The sequence below is a fragment of the Monodelphis domestica genome, chromosome 1 (genome assembly GCF_027887165.1).
Source record: "Monodelphis domestica isolate mMonDom1 chromosome 1, mMonDom1.pri, whole genome shotgun sequence".
NCBI classification, from domain to species: Eukaryota; Metazoa; Chordata; class Mammalia; order Didelphimorphia; family Didelphidae; genus Monodelphis; species Monodelphis domestica.
Window position 1 is genome coordinate 671,721,862 of NC_077227.1, and position 16,532 is coordinate 671,738,393.

Consider the following 16,532-nt stretch of genomic DNA (forward strand, 5'->3'; position numbering starts at 1 on the left):
GATCTGCTTCAGTATCGTCAATAAGTTTAACCAAGAGCACTGATGAAATGACCATCCCCCCACCTGTGCCCCCCAGAAGACGACCAGAATCAGCCCCAGCAGAATCTTCTCCCTCCAAGGTAAAAATGTAGGCAGGTTCCTTTGGGGTTAAATAGGGGATTCCATTGCTGTGAACTGCTGGTTTAGTGCTTTGGGCAATCTGTTGTGTTGGGGGTGGGTTGGATGGGGGAGTTGTAGGGTCTGATTTCATTGTGTTGGAAATTCTTAGTGTAGCCTCTCCTTCAACCAGGGCAGCTCCCCTACACAGGGGAGTTTCTTCTTATAGAACTGCCTAGAACATTGGAGGTTAGGTAATTTGTCTATGTTTACAGCTGGCATGGGTAAGAGGCAGGGCTTGAACTCAGATCCTCCTGACTCAAGCCCAGTACTCTATCCATTTTGCCACTTAGCTGCCCCAAACACCAGCCTTCTACCCAGTATATGATGCTGACCCCCATGATAATTCTACTAAAGGAACCTAATATTTAGGACTTTAGCAACTTTAATCCAATCTCTTCACTCTCCAAACCATTCGCCACATAGTTGCTGTAAGGAATTAAAAATTAAGGGTTTGACTAAATATATGAAAATTCTAAGATAATACTGTGGTCTTCAGTTTAAAAGTATTATAGCTCAAGTCAAATTGACTTTCAGTAGCTTTATTTACAAAGAGATGAAAAGAGTGAAAGTAGAGAAATATAAAAGAGGGTAGAGTAAGAAGTCTAGCTTATCACCCTAAATGTTGCTCTGGTCCCTGGTTCAACCCAGGCAGGGCTCGTTAATCCCTCAGCTAGAGGACTTGGTGATGAGTTAAACAGGGGTTCCACCCACGCAGCCTTCTCCAAGAGAGGAGGCCTCTCCAGAACTAATCTCTCCAGAAGCCAGGAAAGGAGGGTCAGCTTCTCACTCACCCAAGCAAAGCTCCAAAGGAGAAGATCCAGGAGCAGTCTTACCAGAAGCAGTCCAAGAGCCAGAGTCCCAGGTTGAAGTCCCAAGGTGTAGCTCCAAGCCACAGTCCCATTCCAAGACCCTCCAAGCTGAAAATTCAGGTCAAAGAATCCCTTGGACAGGAAGTTCAGGACTTTTATAGTCCTTTTTCCACATCATTTCCTGTCCTTTCCTCCACTTTATGGGATCCAATTGCAGTCTTTAAATTTGCTTAGCCCTGTCCAGGGGGTGGTCAGCCGCTTCTAGAGTTGGCACCCACTTTTAGCAAGTGGCTTGTGGTATTCTCCTACTTAGTGTTAAGTAGGGGTGTTTTTAGTTTTTGGTGATTGATTTAAAAATAGGCAAGAGGAGAGTTAATCCTTTACATTGCTGAATTTATATTCCTCAAAAATAGATCTGACTTTTTTTTTAAACCCTTACTTTCTGACCTAGTAACAACTCTGACAGAAGGGCAAGGGCTAGGCAATGAGAGTTAAGTGACTTCCTAAGGCTTGCCTAGCTCGGAACTTCCCGAGGCCATATTTGAACCCAAGATCTGCCTAAAACCTAGCACTCTATCCACTGTGATACCTAACTGGCCCCCCTCCATTTTTCCCCTTCACAAGAACTATAATTGTTACTTTATTTTTTATAAACTCATCATATTGATAAATGGTTTATTCAGAAAGTATATTTCTTCAAAATAGAGAGACAATCTAAACTAGGAGACAACATTCTATAATAAACAGTCCTTTTTTCCAATTACTAAAAATGGTAATGAAATATATAGTATGGGCTCATTGAAAACCAGTCACATAGACTATATTTATTTTCAGCCATGAAAAAAAAAGGAAGAAAGAAAAGAAAGTAGAACAAGTCATATTTCTTAGGTGAAGAAGTTTCAATGGCTCCTTATTTTCTCTAGTATAAAATATAAATTCCAGCATTTATAGTCCTACATAGTCAAGTTCTAGCCTCTCTTTCCATATTGACCTACATTACTTACTCTCACATATGCTCTGTTCCAGAGCCATACTACCAAACTTGCTGTTTCTTGAACACAGCCTTCCATCTCCGCATGGACTCCCTCCTGCCTACATGTCTCAGAATCCTCCCTGCCTTTCAGACGTGTCTGGGGTGCCACAGCCCCTTTCCCAATGCCCCGGGGAGTCAGTGCTTTTTCTTGCACCCCAGACAGCTCTGCATTTATGTGTGTGTGTCTGTGTGTGTGTATGTTTATTTCCAGCCAGTGTCACGTAAGGCAGTAGAAAGGACGGGTCTTGTCTTCATGTCCCCATTGGTTAGCATAGTGCCTGAGACACAGAATGAGCTTAATAAATGCTTAAATGAATTCATGAAAACAAAAAATAGTGATGTGTGATTCCTTTTCATCTGACAGTGGCTTTGATATTTATTCATTCTTCCATTAAGCCTAAAGCTCTAGGCCACCCACCAAAGAGAACTCAGGTGCATTAAATAGAAATAAATGCTTCTTGCCCTTAGTTAATTTGTAAAAAAACCGATGTCTAAAATATAAAGGAAATTTTGTAGTGAGATCTTAGTATACTGTAAGTTACTTACATGATTAATAAACATGAAATGGACTTTGGATTCAGAGTTTTTATTTGAATTCAGATTATCTTTACTTGGAAGTTTTTTCAGTGTCTCTAGTCTAGACACGTGTGTTTTGTTGCATCCTCACATTTTCTTCTTAACAAGTTTCTGTTTTATTTCTTGCATGGTAGATCATGTCCAAACATTTGGATAGCCCTCCAGCAATTCCTCCTCGGCAGCCCACATCAAAAGTGTATTCGCCACGTTACTCAGACCGGACCTCGATATCAGACCCCCCGGAAAGCCCTCCCCTTTTACCACCAAGAGAACCCGTGAGGACCCCTGATGTTTTCTCCAGCTCTCCACTACATCTCCAGCCACCCCCTTTGGGCAAAAAAAGCGAACATGGCAATACTTTCTTCCCAAACAGCCCCTCCCCTTTTACGCCCCCCCCTCCTCAGACACCTTCTCCTCATGGCACCAGGAGACATCTGCCATCGCCACCATTGACACAGCAGGATGTGGACCTTCATTCCATCCCTGGGCCACCTGTTCCTCCACGACAAAGCACTTCTCAACACATCCCCAAACTTCCTCCAAAAACTTACAAAAGGGAGCACACGCACCCCTCCATGCATCGAGATGGACCACCTTTATTGGAGAATGCCCATTCCTCCTGAGTTCTCTTGTGCTGGGATAAACATTTTCCTGGCTCAAAGTCCATTGCTGGCAATGGATGCACTGAAACTGCCAGCACTGAGGAGTTAAAACATGTACTCCAAACACTAAATACTCTACTTTAAAATGCAGTAGACAGTGAACCTCGAGCCTGAGAAGTAGTCTAAGGAGAATTGGATATTCCTGTTTGGAATGCAGAAAAACTGATGTGGAGTAATTGGACAACCAATTGCCCCTAGAAATGGGATAAAGGGACTTTTCTAGCCCTTAGACAGGAGTCGTGTTTGTGTCTTGGTCTTTATCAACAAAGGGATAGAAAGTGTAGTCTGGTGTCCAGCAGGCCCATATGGTAACAGTTTTTGTAACTCAAACATTATGCACTTTTTTTAAAAATCTTAAACAGGGATCTTTTTACCCTTCTTCATTTCCCTTTGCTTTATTCTCCCTACTTTAGAATACCTTCTTGACAACTATTAAGAGGACTGTGAGGAAGATCTTTGGTACCTAACCTTGTTTAGAACCAAGCCAGAGCACTGTACTGCGGTCCTGTTTACAGATTCTAGGGGAGAGTCAGTAACTAAGGTGAATTTCTGTTTTCCACTCCTCCGTGATCCTTTATGAACTTGTTGCTGCCTATCGGAACATAGAGTACTCGTGGTGTTCGTATATAATGCTCTGGTAGTCTTCTCGCCGGCCATCCCCAGAGTAGCCACACACACACACACCCCCCCCAAGATGCATGTCTACCCCAGTCCCATTGCTGTGATTGATTAGCGCCAAGTCAAATGTATTGTTGACCAGATGGGCACAGTTCTGTCCATTTTTAAAAGCATATAATTAATGAAAACTTTCCCAAACTCTTGGAGTCTTTTGTTACGTCCCCACAAGCAGAAAAGCAAAAAAGAGCAGGTAATGGAAGCAGCCAGATTCTCCTCTGGCAAGAGTTTCAAGCCTAAATGTTTCCTGAAGAAATGGAGAACAGAATACCAGGGCAGGTGCTTCCTCCCGTGAACTTCATGGTGCTGGTTCTCTAACAAGAATTTTTCCACAACAAGATGATAACTAGCCCATGTGTTGCCAAAGCAACATTAGAATGCAGCTAAGAATTGAAACGGAGCCACATCTGCCCCACAGTCCTGATTTTGTACCTTCTGATTTTTGTTTTTCACTTTGGGGGTCATTTAAACATGCAGTAATGGGGGGAGGAGGTACAAATTCAGCAATGATCTAGATCGGTGGTTCTCAACCTTTCTAATGCCGTGACTCCGCACTACAGTTCCTCATGTTGCAGTGATCCCAAACCAAACAATTATTTTGGTGGCTACTTCAAAACTGTAATTTTGCTACAGTTATAATTTGGAATGTAAATACCTGAAATGCATTATGTATTCTCATTGCTACAAATGGAGAGGTTGAGAACCGCTGCTCTAGATGGTCAGAATGAAGTTCATAGTTGGCTATACTTACCAAAAACTTTTTCTGGTAGAGTAAAAAAATTTGGCAGTCACTGGAATAAATACATCATTTACACTGCAAAAATGTTGATGTTTTGATGCTATATTTAAATTCACCATGTTTATTGACTCTCCCTCATACAGTGATTAGCAAGGGTACCTGGGCTTCACCAAAGAGGTACTTTTTTTCTCTTTTAAAGATTTATTATAGTGCCAGTCCACAAAGGATTTTGTTATTGTTGTTGTTATTTTATTTTGGTTTGGGTTTTTGTTGTTGTTGTTTGGCTGTTTGTTTGTTTTGTTTTATTTTGCCAGAAAGCATAAATAGGGTATTAATTGCCTTCTTCATTCAAGGAACAGTGAACGTCTTGTGTCATTAAATGACAGTGGAAATGAAAAAATAATGCTATTGTCAATTAAATATACTACTCACTTTTAGGAGACTGTTAATCTATGCTAGTTTGTCACCTCTCTCCCCGCCCCCCATCCCCACCCCCAAGGTTTACTGATAATCCATTTCATGGCTCCTTGCTGTACTGCTGTTAATCAAGCCGTGGAAATGCAGGCACTCAATGTGAAAAGGGACACTTGCTGGGCATCATTGACAAGTGTCACGTTGAGTAATCAGCATATCAAGATTACCTTGCAGTTGCTTAAATTGTGTGTATATAGTGAATGTTACATAAATATACTTGGCAGGTTCATTTTAATTTAATTGAAATAAAGATGCGGATATTTCATTTGGCTGTCATACATTAAATTATTATACTGACAAACAAATACTTCTTACTTCTCTCTGTTGAAAAGCAAAACACTAAAAGCAGCTAAAAGCACATGTGGTACGCCTTTGTTTCTAATTCAGGATGTCTGTGTTTTTCATGGTAAAAGAGCTGTTGAAAGAGAAGCTTAAGTTTTGGCATGGGAAGAAAAGCTCAGTTGGAATAATATGATTGTAACTTTTAAGGGGAACTTTGTAAGTTTTAAAATTTTCCAGGCACCATGTATGCAGTTTGTTCAAGTTTGTCTTCAGCATTCTACCTTTCCTAAGGAATTTTGATATATCAAAATTATTCATTATAAAACAACTACCCTCATCATCAATTATCATGATATGGATTATACATTCAACCTGTGGACTGCTTTTCTGATTCTAACAAATACTGTGACAGTAATGCATGCCAGATATTGATTTTCAAAAGAAGCTTTATTAATCTCCAATACGGTGTTCATGAAATGTGCAGTGTTTCATCCTTACTTCGTGAGTCATTAATTCATTATCTGCATGTTTCACCTTTAGCTAAATGAAGCCACATTTCTGCAACACTGTTGACGATGCCATTTGAGGACATTTTTAACAGTGACAGATAATCTTTACATCATTTTCTGTGGTGTCCATTAGACCAGTACAATATCTATACCATGATCATAAAACATAGTTTTTAAATTCCAGAAAATTGATTCTATCATCATTAAGCAGCACATCTTATCCTAGATAGATTGTGTCCATTTGTTAGATTTGAATCCCTTTTGTTTAATGTATGTGGCATTCCTGTTTGGGTGATTGTTTTTCACTTTTTTAAAAATGTAACTTTTTTCCTTTTTTTTTTAGATGCCCTTAAAAATTAAGTCACGTGTTCATCTTGGTTACAGACTTGTCCATTAGCCCACAACATAGTGATTGTTGTGACTTTGAGCATTATTCTATTAATAAATGCTTAATTGATTGGTTTGAATATAGATTATATGTTTCCCCAAAAATCTGATTTTTATGAAATAATCAGTATTATTTTTTTACTATATACATGTATTTTTTTCCTTTCAGAAAGATCTCTCTTTCCTTGGGGGAAAGAGGTTAGGAAACCTATATTCAAACCAATTCAGGTAAGGAGTACACATCCAGAAGTTCTCATCATTCAAACCACACCTCATGCCCTCAGTGCTTGCTCCATTTCCTTCTCTCCCTCTCTCTGTCTCTCTCTGTCTCTCTCTGTCTCTGTCTCTCTCTCTCCCCCCCCCCTCCCTCCCTTTCCCTTCCTCCTTCATTCCTTCCTTCTAGGTAATTCTTCTCCCAAGCATCCCTTTTTCCATGAGAAATTAAGAAGAGTTACTTGAGGCCCATCCATATCAGTGATGAATACCACAAGATGGTATAGTCCCTCTCACTGCCCTGCTTTTTGAAAACCAAAAGTGCTAATCTGAGGTTCAAGCCAGATGTCAGAAGGGCAATGCACTATTGGCAGTGGAGTACATTTTCCTTTCACATGAAAACAGAGAATGATGTACAGAATTCCAATTGGATGTCCTTACGTGAGGGTACACAAGTAACTAATGGGATTACCTTGAATAACTTCTAAACAGTGAGCCTTCTGGAAAAGATTCATCTTGGGTAAAGAAGAATCTCTTAATAGATTAATCCAATACCACAGGCAATAGATTGCAAAAGCAGAATTACAATATGCCTTCTGGGAGAGCATCAATCTTCCAGACCTTATTTCAAAATGTGGAGCATTCTTTATTTTTTAACAGAAAAAAAAGTTCTGCCTGTCAATGTTTCATTAACCTTCAACGTGAAACTGCTACAGAAATCTCCAAATTTGATTTTATCTTTGATAAGCTGACATCTATTCAGCATAATAAGATTAAATTTCTTTCTAAAACTTTTTTTGGTATACTTTTGAAAACATGAAAGTATGAAAATCATAGATTTCTGAATACATTGGCAGATTAGAGATTAATATATTTTTTCTCTAGAATACACTCCCAGGAAACATAAAGGAACAAAATTTTACATCATTAGGGTTGTCAGACAATGAATTACTGTGTTGTCAAATTATTGTATATCTAGTAACTTGAGTGTTTTACTGATTCTCTTGTGGAAAGAGCATGCCCTCCCAATTGTGGTCCCACAAATACAAATTCTAGTTGTGTTTTTTAATTGTTGTTTTCTTCATAAATGGAGAATGGTCTTAAGCCACTACAATATCAATCTATAGGAACATCTGATCACTGACATCTGGCTGCATTTTGGAAGCTGATCCTACTTGAAGGATGTATTTCTCATCAATGCAATTATAATTCAAACCAGTAGTTCTATAATGAGTATTTGGTTTATTCCAACTGTACTCATTCTTTTATAATTACAAAGAAACAAAAGGAAACATTTGTTCAGAAATATTCTGTTGGCTGTGAATGATTCACTTAACTTTTTAGCCTATATTATTATAGATTTCACAACTGTGGACCCTCATGTCTCTTTTCATCTCTCCCCTAACACTGGTTTCAAGGAAAAGGGAAGGTTATGCTGTGTCTTTTGTTTTGTTTTGTTTTTGTTAAGAAAGAAGGAAATTGAGGGGGGGCAGTGATGTTTTAGTCAATGTATTTCTTTGATATTTTTTGCTTTTTAAGTATCACATTTCGAACTGTTGAATCATTTCAAAATGCTTGATACATGGGCCGTTAAAAAAAAAGTCATTTTAAGTCTTAAGAAAAAAAGAATCATGTGGCTCATACAAAAGAAAATGTAACTCCCAAAAGCACTTGTAACTTGTTTTGTAAGTTTCATGCCTTATTTTCCATTTTTGACACCTTAAAGTGCATTTTCTGTCAACTGTGAGCAAACTCCCCTTTTGCCTTTAATGAAAATAGTGCATTAAGTAGCCAACTGCTGGGAAATTGCAAAGGTGGACTCTTAAGGGCAGCCCCCCGGCCTGTCCCTCAGTAAACCAGGACAAAATGATGGACAGAACATCATAGGCTTGTATGACTACATGGAGACAGAGCCTGTGCCAGATGCATGCCACTTTCCGTAGCTGCCAAATGTGCCTTTTATTAAGAACATCTGTAATTTTTTTTTTCAAAGCAAGTCAGCATTTGGGGGCAGGGAATACCTGGGGTGCAAATATCTGGTAAGCCTACCAGAGAAACAAGCCTTTTTCTTTTGTTTAAGGGACTTGTGCAAATTTTAAGTCAAGATACATTTGTGTAGATATGTGTGTTTGCCCTTTTTTTAATGGCATGGTTATTAGTTAAGCTATTGAAAAGAAGACAAAAAAAGCTGTCGGACTTAACTTGATATAAGAACAATGTGATGATCTCCAACTGGCATGTCTTAACATGGCCTATGTACCTACTCATGCCTATAGGTAATATTTGTATTCTGTGTCTGCAGCAGTATTGGGTTTGCATTTAAAGTGGTGGAAATAATGGCTGTTATTTTTCTGGCATTATTAAGATATGTTCTAAAAATAAAATTTTAAAAAAAGTCATGGAGCCCACAGGTGTATTATTTGTTCCTGTTATCATTTCAGTGGGCAGTCTTAAAAATCATTATTAAGGTGGATTTCATTCAGTTTCTATTTGTCATCAAGATATGGCATGAAAAGTAATTTTTCATGGTCTTTCTACCCAACACCTTATATCAAGGTCTTGCAAAGGAAACCAGTCTTGTATTAGATCAGTGTGATTAATTTTAAAATATTCTGATAGCAAAGAAATAGGCAAAAAAATAATAGATCATCTTCTTAAATGTTTCATCCTGGAGTGGTGTTAACCTTAAGTTCTTGAAACCTGAGTACAAGCTCCAGCAGGTCCTTCCTACCAAGCTCTAGAACCAGCTTCCCTCCCTGACTTCTTGCTTGTTCGAGCACCAACCCAAGTTCAGTAAAGCACCTGCACCAGAAAGCAGGCTATCACTGATGAATTTTGGCGAGCAGCACAAGAACTCATGAAGACCATCTCTTGACCGTTTTTATCTGATTACCTACACGTTCACCTTCACTCCTAGCATACTCCTACTACACTTCTTACTTTCTTTATACACTGTCCTCCTTCTTCCTTCTCTGCCTTTGCACATGCTGTCCCTCTTCACCTCCATCTCTCAGAAGTCCTGGCTTCCTTCAAGGCTCAGCTCAAGTGCCTCCTACATGAAGCCTTTCCTGATGATCCTTCTCCCCCCGCCCCCAGATGGGAATACCTTCCCCCAAAATTATCTGGTGGATTTTTTTAACTTCTACTTTCTGTCTTAGAATTAATGCTTTTTATTGGTTCTAAAGCAGAAGAGCCTTAAAAACTAGGCACTGGAGGTTAAGTGACTTCCCAGAGTAACACAAGTAAAAGTGAGGTCAAATTTGAACCCAGGCCCTCCTGATACCAGGTCTGGCACTCTATCCATAGAAGCTATTCTAAATTATCTTGTATAAATTTTGCTCTTCTCCTACATGCATACTGTCTTCCCTTGTTCCATTTTAAGCTCCTTAAGGGCAAGGATTTTTACTTTCCCCCCCAGTGCCTAGCATTTAGCAGATGCTTGATAAATGTTTACTGGTTCATTTAGAGCTAGGAATTCATCTGTAGAAAGAATACTCAGGGATGGCTAGGTGACTCAGTTGATTAAGAGGCAGACCTGGAAGCAAGAGGACCTGGATCCAAATTTTTCCTAATGTCACTTAACCCCCATTGCCTTGCCCTTGCCATTCTTCTGTCTTAGAACCAATACACAGTATTTATTCTGTGATGGAAATTATGAGTTTAAAAAAAATAGAAGAAAGGAAACCCACATTGATGTAGTTAAGGATCTTCCAAGTACTCAAGTATTCTCAGATAACCTGTAGTTCTATAAGCAATTTAAGTTAAAGAAGCACAAAGTCTCAGCAATAGAGCCTCAGACTCTTGTAGCTAATCCGTACCTCTCCAAGAATTCCCCTCTATGACATTTCCACCTAGAGTTTATCAAGCCTTCATTTAAAAGCATCTAGTGAGAGAAATGCATTCTCTTCCCTTCAAGAATTCATTCCCTCTTTAGATGTCTCAATTATCTCACAGTTCTCCCTTGCACCAAGCCCTAAATCTGCTATTCTGCCCTCAAGTCACACAGGACGAGCAGGATCGCGTCTCACCCAAGACGTCCCCTTCTACAGAATTAACCCCTCTAGTTCTTTCAAAACTATTCTCACAGGACTATACCTTACATTATTTATATATTTATATCTACTAAGAATTTGGGCTACTTGGGCAGGAAGGATTGGGGGTGGGAAAGTGTCATATTCCAGTCATCCACTTACAGTATCAGGATGCCTGATTTCTGCCAACAAATCTTTTCACTCAAAGATTTTAAACGTATTGATGCAGACTAAGAGTGTACCAAGTAGTCATTCTGCTTTGGTTTTCATGGAGGAGTTCCTGTTCTAAGGAAGGGCTTGAACAAACAGGAAAAGTGGGAGAATGAGGTTTGGGTATAAAACAGTGAAGCTGTCTTAAATGCCCTCTTGCAGAATTCGCATCCCCACTACCTGTCATTGGGGTCTTCAGCATGATGAAAGTTTAGGAAATATTTCAGTCCCTTCAGCTTTGAAAACATGAGGATTCCAGTTTAAATTGTGTTGTAGTTTCACAGTGAGATGATTTCCCCTTCCCTCTCCTCCAAAAAGATGGACCACAGGAATGAAGCCCAGAGAAGGTAAATGATTTTCTTGAAATAACACTGGTTACTGATCCTAAAACCAGGATCCCTGAGACAAAAACAAGTGCTCTTTCCTCTACACCAGAGGTACCAAACACCAGCCCAAACTTATTGAAATGTAACTGGAGAATATTTAACAAGATGACTAAAAACACACAAAAAATAATGTTAATTTGTGTTTTTCAAAGTCAATATGCAGCCCTGTTTTGATCTGAGTTTAATCCTACATCCCATTGGACAAGAGTGAAAAGATCATTATATGGTCCTCTTTTTCCTTCCCCCTTATTTAAATCTAGAAAGGCCTAAATAAGGATAATATTTACCCTTATCCAGCATACACGCTCTCTAGAGAATCTATTAAACTTCATAAATCCTTTGGATAGTCGAGGTGACCAGACATGAATGTGTTTTTCAAATGTGTTTATCTCATTCCTCCAAATTGTTAGTTAATTGAAACCTTTTCATTAGCCCAAAGTTAACTTGTCCTGGCCTTCTCCACCCTCATATAATCCACAGGTTTGATGGTTCCCAATCCTCACCATGAGGCATTTCATTTTCAAGTACCTTTAATTCTTCAACTTGGTAACAGAAGATGTGGGTGAAGTGGAGGAAGAATTAATCTGATACCGAGGATGTTAGATGAAGAAGGAGAGTTGATATTTATGGAATTCTCAATTGTTCTACATTTTATGAGTTTCCCAAACATGTATTGACACTCCCTTTCTTAGGCTCTCCAGAGAGAAAAATAAATGGAAATGTATGTGGTTGGAGAATCAGCCTTAGAGCCAAGATCTCATTTCAAATCCCACATCTGATACTTTCTGACTCTGATTCTGGGCAAGTCATGTCATCTTCTAAATTCTCATTGCTCAAAAGAAGCCACTATGTTGTAGGGAAGGTGATGACCTAAAATGGCAGGAAGAGTTTCCTCATGGGAATTCTCTACCAATGCTCCAATCATGATCCCTCTCTAAATTTGTCTGAGAATCAAATGCAGATTGGTTATTTTAAAAACCCATTTAACCTGACTTTTGGAGAGAGGTAATATGTCATAGGGGATGGTGAGTTGGCCATAAAGCCCCCTCTTCCAACCCATGTTGGCAGAGTGACTGGAAAAGTCATTTAAACTCAGTCCTCTAGACAACTCTCCTGAGTCTAAGTTGCAGAGAAGGTCCCAACCTACACTGGTAGGAGTTTGCTCACTTGGTAATTCCCTAGAGCAATAAAATCACTGGTCCAATACTTCTTTCTGTAAAAAATTTGCACAGTATTCTACAGACCTGCAAAAGGAGTCTGACACCAGCAGAGACCATGTTATGCTTTTTATGTTACTAATATAGCCTCTCACTCCTATACCTTGCATAATTTGGATTATGTGAGATCCTATCTTTCCCAATCTTAAAACTCAACCACACTTTTCTTAGTGGAGAAAAAGGAGAGAAATGAGTTCTGTCTCTAATCTCACTCCTGTAGTAACATCATGTGAAAAATGAACAAATCTCAGTAGTCTGCCCACCGCAGCCTTCCCATAAGTAACCCCAGGAAACTGGCCTCTTTGAAATTTGCCGATGATAGTCTGACCCTTTCTTTTTCCCAACTACCAATCATAGCATGTTAGGGTTCAAAGTATAATAAATTATTTAAACTGGATAGGACCTCAAATAATTTTTTGGCTTGACTTCATCATTAACAGGACTGTAAACAAGACAGAAGGAAAAGGTAACCATTTGGCTAAAAGCACAAAGGTTCTTTAGGGCCTCTTGACCCACCTCTCTTCCCACATTGGTGGCACTGATAATCTGAATTCTCATTAATTGTAAAAATACATTTAGCTATTTCCCTGAAATTGTACCTAAGGAAACACAAGTAACCAATTGGAAATAAGAACATACATCAGTGGCGAGTTCCTGGGTACCATTATATTTTTATTTCAATTGTGACTAAAAGTTTTCCCTTCAAAAATAAAAGAGAAAACAAAAATATTGAATCATTTGTCAGCCTAAGTGGAAAAGTGAAATACAAAAAAAAAAATGAAGACTTATTTTCTAGGGTCCTCTTTACTTCATGTCATGCTAGCATCAAAAAACATTCATGGAATAAATACAGTGTGTATTCCTCTGTTACAAACTGGGAATATATGTGTGTGTGTGTGTGTGTGTGTGTGGAGAGAGAGAGAGAGAGAGAGAGAGAAACTGCCTACAAAGAACTAGTTGGGGAGATAGAAGACACACCACCTGCCTCACAGCATTGTTATACTATAAATAATTTGCAAACCTTAAAGCATTATATCTCCAGAAGATATTATTATGAAAAAAGAGGTTACTGTAATGCAGTGGGCAGAACATTGAAATTGTCATCAAAACACATAGGTTTGAATCCTGACATCCATTTAGGAGGTATGCAACCTTAGGTAATGGAAAACTCCCAGAACCTCAGTTTCTTCATCTGTAACATGGAGAAAATAATACTTCCCTTCCTCTTACAGAATTGTAATTAGGACTGATAAATGAGGTGGTTGTTAGGATTAATATAAAGATAAGTAATATGAGGTAGCATGTGCCAGTTACTAAAGGAGCCTGTGTAGATAAATAATACATGCTGCCCCAGTTTAGCAGAGGGAATAATCCTAAAATCCAGAGTAGTCAGAGAGGATACCTCAAAAAAGGGTAAGACCAAGACAACAGAAGGAGGTATTGGGATTGCATTCTGGACAGACTTAAAAGAACAGCAAATGGAAATAGGCATAGTATATGACTAGTTTGACTAGAGAAGAGAATCTGTTCATATATATCATAGGAAATAACATTAGAGAAATAAATAGGTACCAAAATGTGGAAAGCTTTAAATACTCAGGAATTTGCATTGTGACCTGTAGATGTGAGTCATTGATGGTTTCTGAAGAGGGATTTTCAAATGGTAAAGCAGTGTTTAAGAAAGAGCTAAATGCAGGATGTATGTTAGATATTTTTTGAGTAGACCAGAGAGAAAAAGACCCAGTGGCCCTGAGACCAGTATCCCACTTTAGTAGTAGTCCAGCCAAGAGAAGATGAAGGACTGAATTTAGGTTAGTGGTGGTGTTTTATGAAGTGTCATCTTCATATTCCAATTTTATGAAAGAGATCTCATCACTTAAATGGATTGTACTGTAGGTATCACATGTTATTTTAAAATGAAATTCGGGGGATGGACAGCATTTTCAAAACTTTCCCAGTATTGCTTATGCCTTTGATTATAAACAGAAAATGAGAGAAGAAAATAGTTTGCATTTTGCCTGTGACTTTGTAGTAGACAATGGAACTAGACTTCTCTTTTTTTGTGTTGTTTTCTGTTTTTAAACCATTCAACATGGTAGTATTCTTGTAGTAACTAAAAACTATTTTCTGGTCAAGTAATGACATAGACTTCATTTATTTTTAAAATATATTTTAAAAATGAAAAATGGAAATATACATATTTAAAATCAGTAAATTGATTATGAAAGTATGGCTACAAATCTCACATCCAAATGAAATATAAGGACTTCTAAATCCTTGGGATTTTGACATCTGAGCTATTTGGTATTGGAAAAGTGAGTCCCGGTATTTGGATATTGCCCAAGCAGTGATTGTGTTCCTAATACGGGCTAACAGAATTAATATGTTCCTGCTACTTCATTATCTGTAACTTTCCAAGGAAAATAGTCAAACTTTGCATTATCCCACATTTTCCAATTTGAAGCTGATATTGTTGAGCCTAAATATATTCTTTCAAGCACATTCCACGTTGGATACATTTAGTCCCCACTGAAACATGCCACCTTGCAGCTAATAGAATAAGAAGAAACTACTCCTGGATGACAAAGTTCAAAATTCCCAGCCCTGATCATTCTCAAAATGTATTTGTTTGCAAGGAGCCAAAGTGGGTAAGTGGACATTGTCATTCTCACCCTCTCCTCCTTTCCAACTAGATCAGACAGTGTTCCTTCTAAGGAGAAGGCTTCAGATGTTCACCACTAGCGCTGGTTCAACCCAAGATGATCTTGGCATCCAAGAATGGTAATGGAGGCAAAAATACAACCAAACAGCCTTTGGACTGCTCTCATCCCCTAGGGGCCAGCTTGGCACCAGTGAACACATTGACTCTGGAAAGCCAGAAATGGCAATGTTGTTAATACCATGTCTCTTAGGTGTGAAAATGCAAATTATAAACCTTTATCTTTTGAGACTGCCCTGTTAAGTAATGCACAACTTCTCTATACCCTCCCGTCATGGAGATGGCAAGGTCTCCAATGCAATCTTCCCCCTTCCGTGAATGTTAAGAATTAACTGGATAATATATTCCAAGTACTTTGAGGTCTCTAGAGGACAGATGACAAAATGGTTTGAGTTGATCATAACATGGTGTATAATTTAAGAACACCGAGGATCAGTTCATAGGTCAAACGCTTAGGAAACATAAAATTCATATCCATGTTTAATATGAATGTGTCCAGTGTTATGCTTGGGGCACAATTTCAAAGTGGAAGATTTTTGTTTTTAAAAATGTTTATTTTCCTTCAAACTAAGAGTGTCTTTCTCTATTGCTGGTTCTTTCAATGAGGGAGACCTCACCGATTCTTCTTTCCTTTTCTCGCCAATGTCCGAGCCTGAAATTCAGCTTTATTCACAGTCTAGTCTTCATCTCTTGTCAACACTTTATACGTTGATTTGTTTTCAAATGCAAATATTTCGATTATTAGCTCTTTAATTTATACATTAAGACTTTATATATATATACACGTGCACAGATGTATACACATACACACTGTTCATCTTTGTCTCACCATTTAACAATAAAACTTTACATATGTTTTACACGGCAGTTCCTTGGTCAAGGTCATTTGCAAGAGCAAGTTGGTTTCTGAAGAAATCTTGTTTGGTGGGTGAAGGATCCACTGAGGGGTTTTCATTAGTTTTTTCCCTGTATTCTGATCCACTGGACCTAAAATCTCAGCACACAGATAAAGTACAGGTTGATTTGGGTTTAATTGTTTGAGAATACTCTATCTATCCAAACTGTTTGGCACTTGTCAGACTGGCATGTTGCCATTTGGATCTAGTATCATGTTAAATTTTCCTAGTTTTTACCTAAAGGGTAAGTTGGTCTCATTTTGGAAATGTAAAGTAAGAGAGTAATTCATATCATATCTGAAGTAGGTAGGCATGAAAATGGCTTATGATCACAATTATGGAGGTGGGGGGAGAAGTATGGTGTGAAACAGCACTATCTGGGGCCAAAGATCAGGGATTCCTATTTTGGGTCAACCTATCACTACTATACTCAAATTATCAAGCCCTCAAGTTAACTGTTATCCAAAACCAAAGAGTTTAAAAATAAATCCCTATAGTTCATTGTCTTCTGCCAACCTTACCCCAAAACCCCTCTCTAGAGAGTCTTAAATGTTT

At 38.5% G+C, this 16,532-nt stretch overlaps 2 protein-coding genes across 4 annotated transcripts in view; one reads left to right on the top strand and one right to left on the bottom strand.

Moving 5' to 3' along the window:
• The window catches only part of SOS1 (SOS Ras/Rac guanine nucleotide exchange factor 1), a 162,486-nt gene extending 157,094 nt beyond the window's left edge, over positions 1–5,392 (top strand). For both annotated transcript variants that reach the window (XM_003339775.4, XM_056793255.1), the window contains 2 exons: positions 1–119; positions 2,712–5,392. In XM_003339775.4, coding sequence (XP_003339823.2) covers positions 1–119; positions 2,712–3,200 — 608 coding nt within the window. In that variant the 3' untranslated portion in view covers positions 3,201–5,392. The remainder of the gene's footprint in view (positions 120–2,711) is intronic.
• Positions 5,393–15,614: 10,222 nt separating this feature from the next.
• Positions 15,615–16,532, bottom strand: part of ARHGEF33 (Rho guanine nucleotide exchange factor 33) — a 102,944-nt gene continuing 102,026 nt past the window's right edge. For both annotated transcript variants that reach the window (XM_016424709.2, XM_016424714.2), the window contains one exon: positions 15,615–16,068. In XM_016424709.2, coding sequence (XP_016280195.1) covers positions 15,939–16,068 — 130 coding nt within the window. In that variant the 3' untranslated portion in view covers positions 15,615–15,938. The remainder of the gene's footprint in view (positions 16,069–16,532) is intronic.